At 35.9% G+C, this 21,303-nt stretch overlaps 1 protein-coding gene across 3 annotated transcripts in view; it reads left to right on the top strand.

Annotated features, from left to right (window-relative positions):
• The window catches only part of BANK1 (B cell scaffold protein with ankyrin repeats 1), a 138,115-nt gene that overhangs the window by 7,547 nt on the left and 109,265 nt on the right, over positions 1-21,303 (top strand). The window contains exon 2 of one of the 3 annotated variants that reach the window (XM_039350711.1): positions 19,101-19,499. The exons of 1 other annotated variant lie outside the window; for it this stretch is intronic. In XM_039350711.1, the coding sequence (XP_039206645.1) occupies positions 19,101-19,499 (399 nt within the window). Of the gene's footprint in view, positions 1-19,100; positions 19,500-21,303 lie in introns of those variants that run through there. One more of the 3 variants, XM_039350714.1, reaches the window with a different exon arrangement.

The following is a 21,303-nucleotide window of genomic DNA, read 5'->3' as shown; positions in this document are numbered from 1 at the left end:
TCAATGGTGAAAAAAGTAAGGTTCTACATTTAGGCAAGAAAAACCAAATGTACAGGTATAGTACTGTATAGGGGGTACCTTGGTCAATTGTAGTAACTGTGAGAGGGATCTCGGAGTCCTAGTGGACAATCATTTAAATATGAGCCAGTAGTGTGCTGCAGCTGCCAAAAAAGCCAACGCAGTGCTGGGCTGCATTAACAGACAGATAGAATCAAGATCACGTGAAGTGTTAATACCACTTTACAATGCCTTGGTAAGGCCAGACTTGGAATACTGCATCCAGTTTTGGTCACCATGATGTAAAAAAGATGTTGAGACTCTAGAAAGAGTACAGAGAAGAGCAACAAAGATGATTAGGGGACTGGAGGCTAAAGCATATAAGGAACGGCTGCTGGAATTGGGTATGTCTAGTTTAATGAAGAGAAGGACGAGGGGGGACATGATAGCAGTGTTCCAATATCTCAGGGGCTGCCACAAAGAAGAGGTCCCTTCCAACTTTATCATTATTATTATTAAAAACCTATGAAAATCAACCTAACAAGCAAAGGACTTCTGTGCTTAAATTTCCTTTCATAGAAAACAAATTTATTTTATTGATTGACAATTTTGGCCAAATTATTTTGTGACAGTAAGGTCAAAATGAACGAACATGTACAAATCTTATAATTTACAATTCATTATCAAGAGGTCTTCAAAGTTATTAACATCATTATGCTTGCTCTCCATTATTTGTAGTGCTTTTTTCTATGCCATCCTAATTCTTTTGTAGTGCAGTTTCTGCTTTTAGAAAGCCTACTCTATTTTTTAGTAAACAATTGTATTTGTTCCACTTAGTAAACTGCTGAAAATACAATAGCTAAGATGGGAAAGTATTCAATGATCTCCCATTTCCATGAAATCTATGATACAGAGGTCCATTTTTTAAAAAAATATTTTCATTTTATTAATTTGTAGCTTTGAGTCAGAGTTTTTTTCTGGCCATTACCCAGACTAGTTCTTGCAGTTTTCTTAGCAAGATTTCAGAAGTGGTTTGTGATTGCCTGCTTTCTAGGGCTGAGGGGGTATGACTGGCACAAGGTAGTACAACTGGCTTTGTGCCTAAGGCAGGAGTAAAGCTCACAGTTTTTCAATTTCTAGCAGAGTGCCTTAACCACCATACCAAATTGGCAGAGGTCCATAATCATTGTTTATTGGTGGCAGGACTTATTCTTCAGAATAATCAGAGAAATCAAGTTGGCTCCAATTTTTTTTTAAATTAAGCTATTCAAGAAGAGTTACGGTAACTGATAGAATGTGCAATACTATATTGTTAATTTATTTTGTTTAGGGACTTAGTTTAATTGTAATTTTAGCCTTACCAAGGATGTTTTAATTTTCAGTAACCAATTTTTTTCTGCTGTTAACCTTCAAGAAACTTTAATCACCAGATCAAGATTTTCATACCTTTAGCTCAGCCTGGGATGGAGATTTAAAGCTCCTTTTATATAGTAGATTCAAAACAAAAACAAAAACCCTACATCAGCTATTTGTATTCCAGCATGGTAGAGTAGGTTCAGAATCTCTGACTAGCTCAAGGATATTTAGTAAGTTTCCCAGCTAAGAAGAATAATCAACCAAAATCAGATAATTGTCTATATCCCACTAAATGTGTCTAGACAATGGAATGAATGGGTATTATATTTTAGGTCTCCCAACAAAAATATTATTTCAGGAAAAAACTGAATTTAATAATTAAAATAAAGCAGTCTTCTCTAAAGCAGAATCTCTCTATAAAGATTCACAGCAGTTACTGTGAATCCATACGTTGAAGGCTATCAAGGTTAAGAAAATTTGATCTACAGTTGTAGTAATTAGGTTAAAATGAATCTAACTGATAGATTTCAGTGATGTTATTCATTAAGGGCATTTGCTATGATTAGATATTCTTTTGTCCAATCATTTTCTGTGAGAAAGGGGTTAATTTAACTGTGTTTAAATCAATGTTTGAAAGTCTTTTGTAATAGTATCAATTGGATATCTGGAAATTTTCCCCACTCTCATTACTTAAATCCTAATTATGGTCCTTTCCTCTCACAACCTGAAGTACAGAATACATCTTTTTTTTAAAAAAAATGTTTTATTGATTTTTAACATAATCACCTTAATATTTGATTAACAGCATGTTGTCTGGGTTTATATTTAAAAAACAATCAATAACTATTAATTTGTATAATTCTATAGTCCATATAATTGTTTTGCTTGATTTTCTCTACTTCCAATAATATTCTCTTTTGCCAACCTTAAATTAATGCAGTTCTTATTATTTGAATAAATGGCAATTAAGTATAGACATTTTTCTCATGTTTCTGTAAATAATAACCACATCAATATAAAGCTTCTTTTCTAATTGATCATCTTGATTGCCTCATCATAGATCCTGTTTACAAAATTCTTATTTAAATTTGTTTTCCCCACAATATTCAAAACATTTGTACTGGTTAAGATTTTCTCAAAATTAGTTACACTTAAGTATTTAAGTCTTTTTTCTCATACCAGCCATTCCAACACTTTTATATTTCTCATATCTTAAAAACAAGAAAAGAAGAAAAAAACAGAGAAAACATTTCTTTTATATAAACCATCCCAAAATTTTTTATATTTCTCATGTCAAAAAGAAAACACAATGGAAAAAAAATGAAAAAATACTGTTACTTGAGGGATTCATCCTTCTTAAACTAATCTTCATTTATATCCAAAATCTTTCTATTTCTTTAACCATATTCAAACAGATGTTTAATTTTTAAATATTCCCTCTGGTAAATCCCATCATCTAATTTCTTAATTCTCACTTAGCCTTTTTTTTTTTTTTTTTTTGCCAAACGATCAATATGCTTTGCCAAATCAAAGAGTCTTCCCATAATCTTGTAAATGGTGTTACAAGTACAAAAGGCAAAACAGGTAAGATGTTTTTATAAGAAGGTTTCGCCCCTTTGTATTCATTGAAAATCTTTTCCTTTCTCTTTTTCTTAATTTCATTTATCATGTTTTGTCTCTCAAATTCTCATAGTTCTGCTGGCAGAATCCATTTTGTCAAATCTTTTTTCTTGTCCTCAAATTTATTTTGTGATTTTAGAGTATAGGTTATATTTTCCATGTCCAGTATTTCCTGTAAGTTTTTTTACATCTGAGTTAAGTCATATTTTCTTCTTTTGTTAAGTTCCATCTTGAAAATCTTTCTCCTCTGTCTCGTATTCAGTTGTCTGTTTTTTCTGCTCACTCTCTATTTTTATTTTCTGAGAGTTTTTATGTTGTAAAGTTAAATTGGAGATGTGTTCATTTATATTTTCAAAGTTATTTTTAATTTGAGATCATTGTTGTTTGGATTCGTTGCAACATAGCTTAGATCTCCTTCTGGAAAGTATTTGTTTTTTTCTTGGTATATTCTTTTTGCAGATCTCTGGTTTTCCATAATAGCTAAAAATCAGGGTTTTCCTTTCTCTGCAGACAGCTTTAGAGTCACCATTGAGTTGGTATTTGTAATCCAGAAAGGTCAATTCTTTTTTTTTAGAGTTTATAATTCTCACTTTGTAGATAGCCCAAAATGTTTTCTTTTCTTTCTTTCTTTCTTTTTTTTTGTCATAGCTGTTCTCTGTTATTAAGATATTGAAGGTCATAAAAAACAAGTTATCTTTTCCTGGGCTTTGCCAGTTCCTGTAAGAAAGCAACTACTGCTGTATATTTTCTTCCACCACTAGATGTCAGCACCAGTTCATTTTTTAGTAATAGACAATTGTTTCCCTCTATTTTCATGGTTTAAAAGGAAAATCTTAACAGATTCCACCAATTTCAAACTTATCCAAATTAAGTCTTATATTCAATTCATTTCAGTATATTTCTGTTCCCCCTGAAAAGTTTAGTTCGCTTCTTCTATCTGTAGGAAAGTGAGGCAAAGATCCCCCTCCTTCTCACTTTCGGAGGCTTTTTGCTTCTTGGGATTTTTCTTTCTTTCTTTTTTTCCCAGGAAATCAATTTTCAAATAGAAGAGAGAAAATAACTGTTCTTACCCAGTTTCAAATACCTTGTTTACAATCAGCTTAAAGTAGTGCTTTTGGGCTTCGGCTGCTTGTAGCTTGGGCTAGACTCTGAAGTTAAGCTAGCCTTTCTCCTGGTTTCTGGAGGGCTTTTCCCAAACCAATCGGATCAACCGCTATCTCTCTGCAATCAGCGGGACTTCCTTCTCTGTTGCCTCTATGGGGAAACTTCAGGCCTATTTAGGCAGAAATTGTCTATTCAGGCAGAAATTGTCTGTAGGATGCGGAGCCCCATAATCCCTTGGCTGCTGTGCTACTGCACAAAACTGGAAGCCCTGAAGTATAGAATACATCTTAAGATGGCTTTCAGGTTATGCTCAGGTAAAAATTGCAGGTAATATCATGTTTCCCCCAAAATAAGACCTACCCTGAAAATAAGCCCTACCTTGATTTTTTTGAGGGTGGGCGGGCCTAATATAAGCCCTACCCAAAAAATAAGCCCTAGTTTGGGGGTGAGGCACATACCTAAAAATCAAGCTAGCGCATGGGTGGAGGGGTAGAGCTGCCCCATGCACCCTGTACCCACTTACCTGGCAGCCAAGCCTCTCTTCGCCAGCCCACTTCTTCTCCGGTGTCTTCTGCAGGCAAGCCTGCATTTCTCAGTCAGAGGCCTTTCCAGAAGACCTCTGCAGCTGAGAACTGAGTTATGGATTGGATTCATAGCTTGGTACTCAGCTGTATGGCCTTCTGGAGAGGCCTGATTGCAAAATGCAGGCCAGAATGCAGCTGCAGAAGAAGTGGACCTGCTGGGCAGGGCTGTTGGTGCCAGAGGTGAGTAAGACATCACTGAAAAGAAGACCTTGTGCCTCTTTTGGAGGCAAAAATAAAAATAAGATCCAGTCTTATTTTCGGGGAAACATAGTAGTTAAAATGTAATTATATTCTATCTGTGAAATGAACCTATATAAGTTTGTAATTTAAATTATAATTAATAGGAAAGTTTCTGTATATGTAGGAAATCATCCCTACTATAAGCAGAATATGCTTCTTTTTTAATGTTGTTTAATCTTCCTGAAAGTAAATTAAACTAAAGAACAAAATGAATAAAGGAATATATCTGACAGGAGAGATACCATGTTAGTTAAAGGGAAGAGAATGAGGAACTACAAGACAGAAGGAAGAAAAAAAAAGAGTATCTCATATTGATTTTAGATTTAGATATACTTAGGATAAGGTTATTGAACAATCATTTTATTTAACTTACCTCCAAAGAAAAATGAAGATTATGAAGATTCACAATGGAGGATGTGTGTGCTTGTGGGGGGAGAGAGAGACAGAGACAGAGAGAGAAAGAGCACACATTCAAGGAAAAAAGAGTAAGTAGGGGGACAATTGGAAGCAGAGAAATATAGAACACATTTTTTGGAGCATTGAGTATTTTTAAATAAAAATCATATGTTACAACTTAACTTGTCTCTTATAATAACAATTAATTCCTATTGCCAGGAATTTTAAAAAGTGAAAAAGAGACATTTATAAGAATGTCTATTGGTTATTCAATGTTTATTAGAGAACAGACTTCCTCAATATAATTAATCTCAAATTCTCCAGCCATAATCTCCATTGCACAGGATTCTGGGAGTTGAACCTATATACATGAAGGCAGCCAAATCTTTGGAAGCCATTCCCTTAGAAGAGATGGCAACTATCTAGCACAACCACTTTACAAAACACACCAGCTGGTATTAGCTAATGACTGATGTGAAAATTTTGTAGTGACTTTTTGTCATACGTTTTGTCAGCTTACAGCACAACTTTTAGAATTAAGTTTTAATTGCATAATACTGACTAGTTTAATTTGCAAGCAAGTGGCAATTAATTTGCAAACAAGTGGCAGTTATGTAGTCATAACCATTCTGAAATCAAGACCCAAGTCAAATAGAAAAGCAATATACCAGAAACAAATTTATGATGGATATGGGTTCAAATTGGGTCAGTTTGATTTCCAGAACCAGATATTTTGCATCCTGGAGTATGAAGCAACTAGATAAAGATCTGATGGCATATTTAAAAATTAGCCCTTGAAAAATCATTGACAACTAGCAAAGTGCCAGATTAATGAATGAGGAGATCTTTTTCATATCTTTAAAAAGAGGGAAAGGACAGATTGACAGATCATTCAGTCTGATATTGATACCTGATGGAATTTTTTATTAATTTAGATTTCCTATTTCTTAACCGCCCATCTCCAATAAATAAACTGATCAGTAAGGACCTTATAAACAATGCGATAATTGCCAGAAGTCATTATTTAGATACAAATGGCACGCCAATTAAATTGCACATTGGTGATTCTTTATGAAATTGGAAAGAAGAATTGAATAGGGTGCCACAAGGATTAGTTCTTGTTCCTTGGTAAGTTTATAAACGACTTGGATGAAGAGATAGATGGAATGGATATGAAATTTGCAATGACATAGTGGTTGTGATAAATAATACCCTAGAAATATCCTAAATTCAGAGAAAGTTTGAAAAGATAGAAAGAAAAAGAGTGAAGGTAATAGAATCAAATTTGCCAGAGGAAAAAGCAAAATTCTTCATTTATAAAACAAAACTCAAACACACAGTAATTTAATAACAAAGTTGTTTTCTGTTACAGACAGAAGCTTGATTATTCCTCAGCAACATTTGTTCTTATATAGTCTTGACGGTTTTATTTTCAAACATACTTAATAATACTATGTATAGTGTCTCTAATATCAGTTCCTGAGCAATGCTCAAGATTAAATCCAGATTTTATCCTCCTTAGGTCAGTTCTATGGTAAACTTTCTCAGGGCATAATCATTTAGTTTACATGAAGCTAATGGAAATCAATATTTTACAATGTTCTACTTTGGATGCTTTTTAAATTAATTCTTATTGCAAGATCTTCCTTCTTTTCTCTTTCTTTTCTTTTCCATATATATATATATATGGTAAACTTTCTCAGGGCATAATCATTTAGTTTACATGAAGCTAATGGAAATCACTTTTTTACAATGTCTTTAAAATATGTTCTTCAGTTTGTTTGTGAATTAGTGGCAGTTTATTACATTCTATGGTTGTTTTACTTCCCAGATAACTAAACCTATTAATAAGCAAAAAGAGAAATATTCCAAACCTAACATAGACCTTTAGTATAGAAGGTAATCACATGCTTTGCATCTTAGAACTTTCCAGTTTCATTCTTAACTTTATTTGCAGCAGAACTGGGAACTCTCCTACTTCTAAAGTATCAACTAATGTACACAATTTCCCTCTTTCATATTTTTTCACATTGTATCTTATAAAAGTATTATAAATGATGTATTACAGACCTAAAGTATTATATAAAGAGAAAAATGATCATATCCATCTGTTTTTCATCCCAATCTCTTTTTCACTTTACCAATTAAATCAATCAACTAAATATTACAATGTTCCTATTAGGTTGTAGGTCTTGTTTCTTTATTTTCCAGGTTGAATTTAAACTAACTTTTATTAAAAGTAGCCCAATGCCCACAACCTAGAAAATAACTTTTCCCATAAAAAGTTTGTATACTGCATCGTGTGAAAGGCTACAATTGTCTGTTCTTTCACAATGTGGTCCTAACAATACATCTTATTGTATTGAGTTTCCAAATGCAAATCAATGAACTATGGTTTAATTTGATAATAGCTATGATAATGTTACATTTTAATGATGCAAAATTCTCCTTAATTTACAATTCTATCCAAAGTGCTATCTTATATCGATCATAGATATAGTAAAAAGAGCTACCTAATAGAGATCAGTGCTCAAATTGACTATGATATTTACAAACATGTCATATGACTCCCTGACCATTCCCAATTTTTGCCAAATTATTTCTCCTTGCACTACTCACTACCAAAGCAAGAAAGTTCATGAAAATTGGGATAACATGAGTGCCACTTGATGGGGTGAGGTCCCGTTACTTACCAGCTCCTGTCCACCTGGCAGTTTGAAAGTATGCAAATATGTGAATAGATAAATAGGTACTATTTTGATAAGAAGGTAACAGCGTTCCATGTGCCTTGGCATATAGTCATGCCAACAACATGACTACTGCTTGATTGTCTGGTGTTAATTCCTATTTATCTGGGTGTCGGCTGATGGTGGGGAAGTGTTCTGATCTTTTTTTTTCCCTTTTTAACTTTTTGTTATCTCTTTTGAATGGTGAACAAATATGGTTTATTCTATGGTATCTATAATGAAATCTGAGTTTTCATCATGTTTTCTGATTACTAATTGGTATTTATATTGCCAAGTGGTAATCAGTGTAAGAGTTGCAGTATTTGTATGAAATTCTCCAAATGCTACATGGCAGTTAACACAAGGACCACAGCCTTCTGAACTAGCTGTAGTTTCTAAACAATCTTTAAAGGCAATTGCATGAAAAGTTCATTATGGGAGTTTAATTTGGTGGCCATGATGGTATAGGTTATGCAACCAGATCTTCCTACACCAGCTAAGGCCATAATTGCATCAGCTAAAGCAAAGCTAAGACTTATACAATGCAATAACTTGAAAACTCATAGCTGAATATACATGGTGTGGATTAATTGAATCAAATGGGTTTCTTGCTCTTATCTGCAATAATAAGAAATTAATATCAGCATTGATAAAGTAGCATAATTCAGAGTAAAAGTTAAGTATAATATCAAACAAATCTACTTAACATAGTGCCTGAAACTCAGAGTTCACTTTCTGCAATTTAGTAGTGCCAATTCTCTCATTCAGATCAATAAACATTACTATAACCAACATTATGAAGAAATACTGTTTCTATCAGTTCTTTCTAAAAATCAAATAGCCACACAAAAAATAAAATATAAATGTTTACATCTAAAATTAAAGCATATTCACACATGTCTTTGTTAAAGAAGAATACCATATATATTCTACAGTTCAACTGTTAAGAAATAAGTAAAATTATCAGCTGAATTCTGACAATATAGTTTGTGTGTCTAGAATTTTTGGTTTTCCAGAGCCATGAAGTATGTTGCACTTACATTCTGAAAATAAAATAAGAAAATAAATTTGTCTCAGCATGTGCTCTTTTCTTCACCCATTAAATCTCTTAGAAATGAATTAGTAGTCAATAAGTTCTGGGAAATATAGTGCAATCGTTGCCATGAGACAGAGTTCCATAGCAAATCTATTTGGCTCACAGCTAGTAATACTTTTCTGGATTGGTTAGGCCTGATGTAAATACTAACAGAGTGATATAAATATTAGATTCAGTCTTCCTTATGAAAAGAATATGTTTCAATAGCCAACTATGTATATCTAGAATGAAGGGGATGGGCTAAAACTTGAAACTAATAGAAATATGGTGACAGAATGCCTGTTTTGATTTCCAAGGCCAGATGAATAGGATGCTAAAACGACGAATGAAGTTGCTGATACTCTGACCAAACTTCTATGAATTATCTTTGAGAAATTCTGAAGAAGTAACAAACAAATGAAGGTGGTCTCTACCTTTAAAAAAGAGGAAATGAAAAGGATTCAAAGAAATTAGACAGTCTGATATCAATACAAAGCAAAGGTTCTACAGAAGATAATAAAGAGTTTCTTCTCTAAGCATTTTGAAACAATTGAGTAATTATCAGTAATCAGCATGGATTTCTCAAGGAAAAAGTGTACGATTGCCAGGTAATTTCTCTTTTCATCCTTCAGGCAGCTTTCATCATAGATTGATTTATGTAGATTTCTTGATTTCAGCAAAGTATCCCTTGACATTTGATTAACAGGCTGGTAGAATGTGAGTTCAATAGCATGACAATTAAGTAGATTCAATGAGTGCTCATCTATTATTCTTCATCAAGTAGAGTATCACAAAGTTTAGTGATGGAGCTTCAATTATTAAATATTTTATTAATTACTCAATGAAGCAATGGAGGGAATGCTTCTTGAATTTGCAGATGATGTGAAATTGGATGAGATAACTAATATTCTAACCACAATTTTTCAAATGGGTTTCTGTCAGAAGCTACGAACAACAACAACAAAAATGCACCAAATTTTCTGTCACTAGACCATGGCCTCTAGATGAAGGGTCCAAGATTTTTCTTAAGCCAAGTAAGTGCCTCCATTCTAGAAGACAGAAATAATGTTCAAAATTATTTTGATAGCTAGAAAAAATAAAAGTGAAATGTAATAGAGAACAATGCAAAGTCCTTTTCTTAGGACAGCAACCAAAATGATAGGTATAGAATGATGGAAGATTGGCTTGAAATAATAATTAAAATAGTTTGAGGCTGCTGCTGAAAAAAAGGCAAATATAAACTTAGGTTGCAGCAATAAAAGTATATTTTTAAATGTATAATAGTAATGGTGGATGTAATAGTTTTTATTTTGCACTGGTCAGATCCCATCTTGAGTGTCCTATTCTGAGCACTACATTTTAATTAGGATGCCAAAAAACTGGGAAAGAATACAAGTATAATAAGAATTAGAATTTAAGTCCTATGAAGAAAGATCGAAATACCTGAGAGTATTTTCAAGAGAAAACAGAAGAGAGGTTATGATAGTTCATAGAAGATAAATTTGTGTATGAAAGGATACCACACAGATTCTTCATCCTTTAAACAGCAGGGCATAGAACATAGATTTACATTGTAAGAAGGCAAATCTCAGCTGAATTTTATTAATAATGTTCTGAAAGTAAGAGCAATTTGTCTCCATGACCCAAGAAAGTAAGGAGATATGTTTAGAAATGGACTCAACAGCTCTCTGGAAGGATTGCTTTCATTGGGAGTCTTGCATTGTGTAGGGAGTTGAATTCAGTAGCCTAAGTATATCATTTTAACTCCATATTTCTATGATGAATAAAACAAAGTGCTTAAAGTCTTCAAATTTTAATACCTCTGCATTTCAGTAGTCAATGAAGCTCGTTGCAATCCATGCTAAACTTGCAACTCATCTTCTGTATCTCCACACCTTATGCTGATTTGTACAAATCTTAATTCAAGGAGACATTCAGTTTTTCATTTGGGTAATGTTTAGGCTGGAGAACATTCAGTGAAGATCTGGTTCTGAAAATTATATTATGGAAATTAAACAATAGGAAATGTATTCAAAGAAATGCATAAGTAGCATCATGGGAAAATATGTACAGGATGCATATGCTTGGGTTCTTACAATATACTATTTTTCATTTTTTTAGTTCTCGATGTCAACCTCCAGCTGAAAAGTACAATCAAAGCAAAACGCCAGAGCCATTGCATTCTCTAATGTATACTTTATTGGGCAAATTCAAGCTGGCAGGGTTAAAGGAAATCTAGCTCTGAGGAAATGGCAGGAAGCAGTTAATTAAAAGGATGGAACTTTCTCTCCCTTCTCTGACAGGCTGGGGTCACATTGTCCAATACATTGTTCAGTAAATATTATGAAAAGAAACTTTAGTTCGCCAAAACAACTTTTCAACAGCTCCAGCTCTCACACTGATAAGGACACCTGTGAATTTAATTTTTTTCCCTCTCTCCCTCCTGCACTGTTGGCAAGTTAGAAGCATGTAGAGGTCCTAAAGACCGTAGGGTTCGTAACTTGACACTCAAAAGGTCACACACTGATAACCAAATGGGAAGATACAAATGAAGGGAAATGAGGCTGACCTGAAAGAAAATTAGCAGGTGTGGTTATTATTGTTTTTAAATGACTTGGAATAATTTTAACAAAATAATTTCTTAGGGCTATTTCTCTTAAGAGAAAAAAGAAATTTATTGATTTATTTATTCATTTATTTACATCCCAACTTTATTATTTTTACAAATAACCCAAGGCAGCAAACATATAGAGCATACCTTCCTCTTCCTATTTCTCCATAACAACAAGTTATGAAGTATGTCGGGCTAAGAGAGAGAAATCATTTGTTATTGAGATCTGAGTAGTCAAGGTGGAATGCAGCCTATCAAATTAAACTGAGCTATATCCTACAGTTAGTATTAATTACATGTATGAAACACATACCGATACATATATGATAAGCAGTCTTACCCAAACTTATATCACTAAAATTACACTATTACAGGTAGAACCAAGATGCATTTTATGCCACCTTTTTAAAAACCTAAAAACATGTCTTTGGGCTGATTTCTTTCCAGTTTACAACTGCCAGAGTATGTGACAATTGTGTCTGGAAGAGAGGTCTATTATGCTTCTTATAGAAATAAACCTGAGCTGTCAGGCTACCAGTATAGATTGTTACATAAAATAGTGTCTTGTCATTGTGTTGATGTTCAATACACCTGGTGCAGTTAACAGGATCTTATTCTCGGTATGCACATCACAGGTAGAATTACACTTCATTTGTCTTTTTATTTTATCTCTACCAAAAATAAACACTAACACATGCATAGTTTGCATATTATTGTCTAATTTAGAGGGATCTGTAATGTAGATCTAACAAATGAGTACAAATTATCCCAAGATAGCTGTAACAAGAATCCAGGATTAATTCATAATCAAGTGATATTAGCACAGGCAGGCTTCGACTTACAACCACAACTGAGCCCAAAATTTCTGTTGCTAAGCAAGAGAATTGCTAACTGCGTTTTGCCACATTTTACAATCTTTCTTGCCACAGTGGTTAAATGAATCATAGCACATTTTAAGTTAATAATATGGTTATTAAGTGAATCTGGCTTCCCCATTGACTATGCTTGTCAAAAGGTGATATATGATCCCAGGACAATGCAGCCATAAATACATGCCAGTTGCCAAGTATCCAAATTTTGATCAGATGACCATAGTTGTAAGTGTGAAAACCAGTCAAAAGTCACAAGTCAATGCTGTGTAACTCTGAACAGTCACTAAATGGATGGTTATAAAAAAAGGAACACCAGTATTTAATTTCAAATAATTGAGAAATTTTCCTTCAAATAGTCTAGTTGTAGCATCTGACTGGTTCTCTCATTGTAGTTAAGAGCTTTCATTTTAATGCTTGTCTAATCAGGAAGAAATGAAGTTTATATGAATTAAGTGAACCTACAGAATGTCTTTCATAGCAAAAACAAAACAAAACAAAAACGCCAAATTCCTCTATTTCCTGCTAAATGGTTAAAGGAGACTCGATGACTTGATTTAAGAAAGTGAAAGTATAATCACTTTCAAAAGAAAGTATTGGCATGTCACATGTGCTGGTGAATGACTGAATGAATTATGAACTCTCTCTGTGTGCATGACAGAATCACACTTCCCTGATGATTTTTTTTTTAAAAAAAAATACTGATAAAAATATCTAACAGCACACTTTGTTCAGAGTGATACCAGCTAGCCTAGTCTCAGGATTTTGCTGTCCATTTCTGAATCAGTCCATGAAAACTACAGTGAGAATAAAATGGTGGAATGAAGTAGGGGTAGAAAGCAAATAGTAGAGATAGAAAACTTCCACCAGCTGAAATTAGAGCAGAGTGAACAGAATGAAATGACTAGAGAGAAAAAAAAACAGGGAGAAGCCCCCAGGAGAATCTTATTCAAGACACTCTCAATCTCACACCCTCCATGTTCACAAATCAAACCATCACAATGCACAACATTTACACCAATTTATCACCAAGGAAGAAGGCTGCTTCTGCTTCTGTAGAATATCATGAGCAATTGTGACAATGGATCCATCAACTGCACAATCTAATTTGGATTAGAATATTAATGACTCAAATGCAGAAAATCTCCAATAAAAGAAATTTGGGGACAGGCCAATGAAATAGGATGAATTCCAGGAAGACCCAGCTTGCCAATTTGACAGAAAGCAATTATTATTTACCCCAATTTTTCTGTCCTAATTCTGATGTCCCTGACATCTACTAAGATAGTATTAGTGGAACTTAATGCTAGAAAAGAACATAAAATGAGAGGTGCCGGAATCATAAATCCTTGTGTGGTTCTTAGATAGGCACATATTCTGAAAGTGACCAAAAGACCTGAAATAAGATACTGTTCCTCAGGTATTCTATTTTCCAAAGCAATTGAAGGCAGGACATGAAATAACAGATGGAAATTTATCAAAGAGAGACCCACCTTAGAATTAAGGAAAAATTTCTGATCACTGACAACAGTTAGTGCAGTGCTTCTCAACGTTTGTGTGACGGTGACTCCCGTCACACAAACGGTCTGCGCATGTGCTGGGCCGCGTGCATGGGGCGGGGCCCCCACGCGCGACGCGCATGCGCGACGCCCCCCCCACGCACGGCGCGCGTGCACGGTGCCGCCCCCAAGCGCAACGCGCGTGCACGGCGCCGCCCCATGCGCGGCACGCATGCGCAGCGCCGCCCCCATGCGTGGCACGCGTGCACGGCGTCGCCCCATACGCGGCACGCATGCGCAGCGTCGCCCCCATGCGCGGCACACGTGTGCGGCACCGCGAAAAATGGCAGATCGCCGCCTTTGGTGACCCCCGAAAAATGGGCGATCGACCCCAAATGGGGTCACGACCCATAGGTTGAGAACCGCTGAGTTAGTGGAATGGCTTTATTCCAGGTATTGTGGTATTCCATCGCTGATGTTTTTAAGAAGAGATTAGACAGCCATTTGTTTGGAATTGTATAGGATCTTCTGTTTGAGCACGCATTTGGACTAGATGACCTCCAAGGTGCCTTCCAATTCTTATTTTGTAATCTGTAATCTATTCCAGAAATTGGAAATATAATTTTGCCTTGGTTGATTTATTTCAGGAAAATGAAAAACAGTAATTGACAAAAAATATTTTTTCATTTTTTATGTCAAAGAATGGTTTTGAATTGAATGCTGTGGGTTTAAGAAACATATGTCATCAGGATAGTTAATGGTATACTTCAACAACAGCTATGTCTGGTAAACTATCTGGTTTCTTATAACAAATTTTTTATTAGTTTTCCATTTACAATTAAGTATTTGGAAAGCAATGTGGTGATTGGGTTAGTCAATTATTCAATAACAACATATTTTGTACATATCTCAGGCTACATCATCAAAAATTCCTTCTCCGTTTCCCTTAACATTTATATCATATTTAAGCTAGTAAGTTTCTAATTATATCAAATTCAGTTAAAACATTTATCAATACATTTTTGCTTATACATATCCTGTTTTTAAGTTTTACCTAATTTTAATGTTTAATTGCAACATTCCAATTTAACCTTTAATATCCATAATATTTTATTTTTGGGTAGCCCAAATTTCCTTTATTTCACTACATAGAAGTTATACTATCTAAAATACACATATTACTTACATAAGTATATTCTTATTTTATTTCATAAACGTTTTCTATTTCTCATCCTAATACATCACCAGAATAATAGAGTATCCTTTATTATCTCAAATCCATCATCTGCATTATCTGGGCTAAACAATAATTCAAAGCTATTTCCTAATAGTTAATTTTCATTTCCCTTATAAGTCTAAGTCCTCAATATTAAGCCAATTAATCCCTTGTTTTTTTATTATTTTCTGACAATATTTAACTCTAATAATCAAACTTCCCTTCATCTCAAAGTCTCCCTTTAGCCCTTTAGTTGAAACTTTAGGATCCTGTCTAATAAATCAAAAGACCCCAATTTTTAAAATCTAACTCTGGCTTTCTTTTTATGCCAACCAGGCTTCCATACCAATGCTTTTAGATCATCAGATAGATCTCCCTTCATTTTGTAGATGTTACTTGAACTAAAGGAGGCCATCTAATTGTCAATTTTCTTGAAACACTGGCCCATTTATAATCATTAAGTTGGCTCTAATATATTTGTCTTCCATTCAATCTGGTCTTCTTCTTCCTCAGGTTTCATCTGGTTTAAGTAGAAAGTCATGTCCAATTTTATAGTTGTTTGATTGTCTAAGTTTTCAGTAGGCTGTACTTGTTGATCTTTAACACCCTCTGTCTTGGTATTAGTTTCTTCCGCTTCTGTTGTTTTTTGAATTGTAAATTCTTTAGTTGCAATAAGGTTTCACTTTATGGATTTAAGCTAGTGCCTTTGTCTTTCAATCTGGATTTAATTATCTCAGTAGCTTCAAGAATTTTTTCAAGTATAAGTTTATAATTAACCGAAATTTGTTGCTGGTTATCCTCCATTTCTGGCATGGTTATAGATAGTCCTTTAGTGAAGGCTATTTATTAAGCAAGAGTCAGTAAGTGTACACCTCCACAGTTCCTAAAAAGCAATTTCACTGCCCAGTTGTTCTCTCAGCTTTTAATCTCTTTTAGATAATACCAAGGACAGATCTGGGTCATAAGCAGGTTTCTTTGTCAGGAATATTCACTTGCTGTACCAGATTTCACCAAAAGATGTCGTCGATAGCATTTAAAGTCTTTTTCAAATCCCAGGCTAAGTTCTTTTTCATTCTTTTTATGAGTAGATAAAGTAGCAAGTCCCCATGAGAGTAGGAACTTTTGGAGTCCCCAAATATCAAAAAGATGCAAATCCAATTTTTTAGTTGTTCTTTTCAAGGCTTTATTTTGCCTAAGTAGTCAGACACCACCATTTTAGAGGGTGGGAGGAGAACATTCCCTTCCCTCTCTCCTCACAGGGGGAAGAAATTTCAAGAAGCTTTTTACAGGAAAGTACTTGGGGTACAAAGAAGGTAAGATCTCACCCAATTCCTCCACGGTGCTTTGAAGTGCTTCTTAGTAATTTTGGCCTCGGCTGGAAGCGGCATTAGTGATGGGCCATGTTAATGGCCGATCTTTTCCTCATCAGTTTGAAGAGCTGCCTGGGATCAAATAGGAGGGCTGCCGCCTTTCCACTCTTCACACTCGTCGTCCCTCCAGGGCAACTTCTGACCCTTTTCAGGGTTCCCCGGAGGGAGAAAATCGGACAGCGGAGGGAGCGATCACTCCGTATGTCCGCCAGCACTGCAATTGCAAACCAGAAGTCCAACTATTTGTCTGATTTATCTACAACTGAATATTGGATTATAGGGCAACTGCTCACATGTCAGCTTGTAAAGTCTTATATAATATGTGGGGCAATATCCATCCCAATAGTCAGCAGGTTAAGGAGGTGGTTGTCTTATAGAAAGGTTTGTCTGAAATGGTATAGGGTTTCCTGCCTGAGCAGGGAGTTGGACTAGATGACCTCCAAGGTACCTTCCAACTTTATTATTATTATTATTATTATTATGTGGGAAAGCTCACAAGGAAAATGTATCTTTCATGAATATCTCATGAAGTTTCAGAAGTTTCATTAGCATTAATCTCATATTTTATGCTTCTAATACCTGCATCAAAAAATCCATGTAGGCTTAAGAAGAATAAATTTACTTTGGAAGCTGCATGCACATCTAAAACCAAACAGCTTATAGCTCAGTTTTGGGTTTTCATGAGAATTAATTGAAATTCAACCAGCTATTTGGAAAATTAGTTACCGTCATTACCATCTGTATCAAACCCTCTACATAAAGCAATTGAATGAGAGAACTATTTTTCCCAGGATTAACAAAAGCCAATTTCTTAAAGGATAAGAATAAGTTCTTTGGGTCAGAGCACATGTGGAATAGTTTATTCAGATATCCTATGGTATTATTAAAATTGCTAAAAGCAAAACTGAAAAGTTTTTCTGTTGGTTTCCTTTCACAAAACATTTTAGAATTAAAAAAGGAAAAGTTTCTCCCTTGTTCTCCAGGAACCATTTGACAGTAGCAAATATTTATTATGTATGTATGTTTCTACGTATATACATATGTATGTATTTAAAACATTTATATAACTGTCCATCTTTCAGACAACTCTGGATGGCTTATTGTGTGCCTGTTATCTCAAAAGGCCTCATCCATCATAGCATTCTGCAGTTAAAATGAAATTATGAGTCTCAAAAATGTTTGCCTGGCTGGCTGATCTGGCATTAATGACACAGCAACAAGGATGAAAGGATAAATTTCCTTTATTTTGCCAACAAAATTAATCAATCACAGTTTGGACTTCCCCAAAATAGAGATTTGTGTGGGAAACCCCTGAAATCATCATTGCAGCAATAGTGCAATGGGAAGTTTTCATCGTCATCTCCAGCTGCCCTATGAGTAAATCTAATCCAACAATGTTTAATATTTGGGCCAAACATTTGGCTAGATATGGGTCAGGATCCCCATCCCTGCCCCCAAATCATTGTCACACCAGAGTTATAAATCTAAAGGTTCTCTAGCTTTGTTGAGACATTGTCTATTTTAGTTATTTTGCTTTAGAATTTTGCCTTTGGTGTCCAAAGAAATTTAGAAGCCTCTTTCCAATGAAAAGGTCTAATGTCAAAAGAGCAAGAGATTTGATCAAAACAAACCTCCAATTTGTCAGGGCAGAGGATGTTCTACAGATCTCTGCTAAGTTTTATCCATGCTTACCTGAAGCTGCTTCTATTCTAGTTTTTATTTATAGCAAACTTTTTCAGTGCGTAATGAAGTAGTCATGCAAAGCCACATTATGTTGCTAGTTTACTGATCTATGTGCAAAACATTGGTGGGCAAACTGTTCATTATGGATAGACAAAGTTTGGGTATCAAGTTATACATTTAGACAGTAGGCTAATCTGCAGCTCACCTCATTTTTGAAAAACAATAATCTGTTCATGGCAAAAGATTACATGAATTGGCTGAATAGAAGAGGCATCGTGTTCTAGAGATCTGCCAGTCAGACCATAACACTGGGACCAAGAAATATTGTCCAGAAACACCAAAGATTGTATCAGAGCACTGCACCCCTAAATTGCAAAAAGTTCATGAGATTCTGAGCAAAAGTTAACAGAATATAGAATAACAGAGTTGGAAGGGACCTCAGAGGTCTTCCAGTTATAAGTTGCAAGCTTCCAGATAATAATGCGGAAATCTTGTGACATCCCTTAAATTTTAACAGTGCAATGGTAAAACACGAAATTTCAGTCTTTTTTGTACGTTTAATAGGAGCTGGGAAAGTTTGCCAACCTCTTAATTGTATCTATATACATCTGTTTTTGATATTAAATTCTTACTTAAAACAACACACAGGAACCTAGATTGAGCCTCTTTGGAATATTAGCTTTTGATATTATTATTATACAGTAATGCAATGTGACAATTGTTCTGAAATGTTTTCTTTTCTCCATTCCCTCAGAAAATACACAGGGCATTCTTGTTATCTATGAAGAAGCTGCAGAGGAATGGGCTCTGTATTTAAAATCAATTTTCAAGCACATTATACTAGAAGACAAGATCTTACTTTACGACTTAGAAGCTGCATCGATTCACCATTCAGAAGTGCCATTTCTTTGCTCTTACAGATGCAAACTGTTGATAATATCAAATGGTCTTTTAAAGGGCCTGAATCTGAAAAAAAGATATTTTCTGAACAAGATTCTACAGCCTCCTGAAAGGGTAGCTATTTTGCTTTGTGGGGTAGAAGATTCAACTCTTATCTATCAGACACTGAACATAGACAAATGCAATCAATTGATGACCACGGATCAAGGCCCGGAAGATTATCTTGCTGTTATATCTGATATTATTCAACAAGGTACTATCCTCTCTCCCTCCTTTTTTCTGCTTCTAATTTCTATATTTTAGGATAAAATATGCAAGCTCAGAGATTATGTTACTATATTTTATGTTTAGACATTTCCTCAAATAACTTAATTATGATGAAAAATACTTTGTCATTATGGTGAAATATTAAGTGTGTACAACTTGATAGAAATATGGAAGCCGCCTCTAGCTATATTGGAGAAGGCTGAAGCGAAGCAGTAGAGAAGAACGAAGCAAAGCTAGATGACTTTTTCATTTCATATTTAGATGAAAAAGCTTTGAGAAAAGCATTTCACTAGAGCTTTTGTTGAAGCAAAGCACACACACACACACACACACAAAGTTTTGCACAGGATCATAAATATCCGTCATGCCAAGTGTTATGTCCTGAGTCTGTGCAAGCAGGCTCGGGGCATTGCAAACGGTCCCGGGCAGGTGCAAGTTGCCCGGGACCAGACAGGCTGTCGCCAGTACTTGTGCGCATGCGCAAGTGCTGGCGCGCCAAAAGTTGCAGATTGACCCGGGGATGGCCTATATAAGAGGCCAGGAGTTTTGGGCGTTGTCAGCGTTTTCTAACTGTAAGCTGAACCACAGAATAAAGAGTTCCTGAGAACTACAACTGCTTCTCGTGTCTTGCCATTTCGCGACGGACGCAACACTGGCAACGAGGATGGGATGCCTTACATCAACAAGAAAGGTGTAAGCTTACCCGAGTGAGTCCGTAGCAGCAGGAATGGCGTTGACTCGGCAGCTACCCGCCAATCCCGCGTGCATTCGGGGGTAGGCTGGCTGATAGACCCTTCCTGATACAAAAATGGCAAAGATTGGAAGGCTTTCGGAATTCGACGTCTCACATCCAGAGAGGTGGGCGTCCTACGTAGCCAGGGTCGAGAACTACCTCAAGGTGAATCAAGTGAGGGAAGATAGCCTGAAGGCAGCCACTCTGCTGTGCGTTTGCGGTCAAGACGCATTCGAAATTGCTGAGAACCTTGCAGCACCTGTTCCTCTAGAGTCTGTCAGCTACGCAGATCTAAAGAAGCTACTGAAAGAGCACTTCCAACCGAAGATGTCCGTCATCGCGTGGCGCCACACCTTCGAGCAGAGGGACCAACGACCTGGAGAATCGGCCAAGGAGTACATCGCCGCATTGAGGAAAGCTGCCAAACATTGCGAGTTCAAGGACCTCGAAGAATGACTGAGGGACAGATTCGTATGCGGGCTAAGGCATCGAGAGCTACAACAGAGACTTTTTGCTAAGGAGGACTTGTCTTTCCAAGATGCCTTGAGAGAGGTCACAGCAGAAGAAGCAGCGGGCGGCGCCATCAAGAACATGCGGTCGATCAGGAACAGTTCAGATGCTGCATCCGTGCACCAGGAAGAAGTCCAAAGGAACTCCGAGGAGGATCCGGACGAGGAAGTGGACCGTCTGCACCCCACAAAGGAAGGAAAACCAAGAGGAAGCTCTTCAGCTGTCCACAAGTGCATCGGTTGTGGAGGTCGCCACAAGAGAACTGACTGCAAGTTCCGCTCCGCTATCTGCAGGGCATGCGGAAAACAAGGACACATTGCAGCTGTGTGCCTGGGCCGTCAGAAGGTACAACCTCAGGAAGAATTGCGCCTGAAAGGTACCAGGGGTCCCAGCCAGAATAGGGTGGGGTTTTGCGCTTCGCGAAGAAGCATCTATAGGACAGGCACACACAAGCCTATTAAGAAAAAGCTATCACTCAAGGTAAAGCTACAAGGGGTTCCATTAACTATGGAACTGGACACGGGGTCTGCACTTTCAATCATTTCTA

The sequence above is a fragment of the Crotalus tigris genome, unplaced genomic scaffold (assembly GCF_016545835.1).
Source record: "Crotalus tigris isolate CLP2741 ecotype Arizona unplaced genomic scaffold, ASM1654583v1 scf7180000018350.1424685, whole genome shotgun sequence".
Lineage (NCBI taxonomy): Eukaryota > Metazoa > Chordata > Lepidosauria > Squamata > Viperidae > Crotalus > Crotalus tigris.
This window is presented reverse-complemented; position numbering and strand designations above follow the sequence as displayed.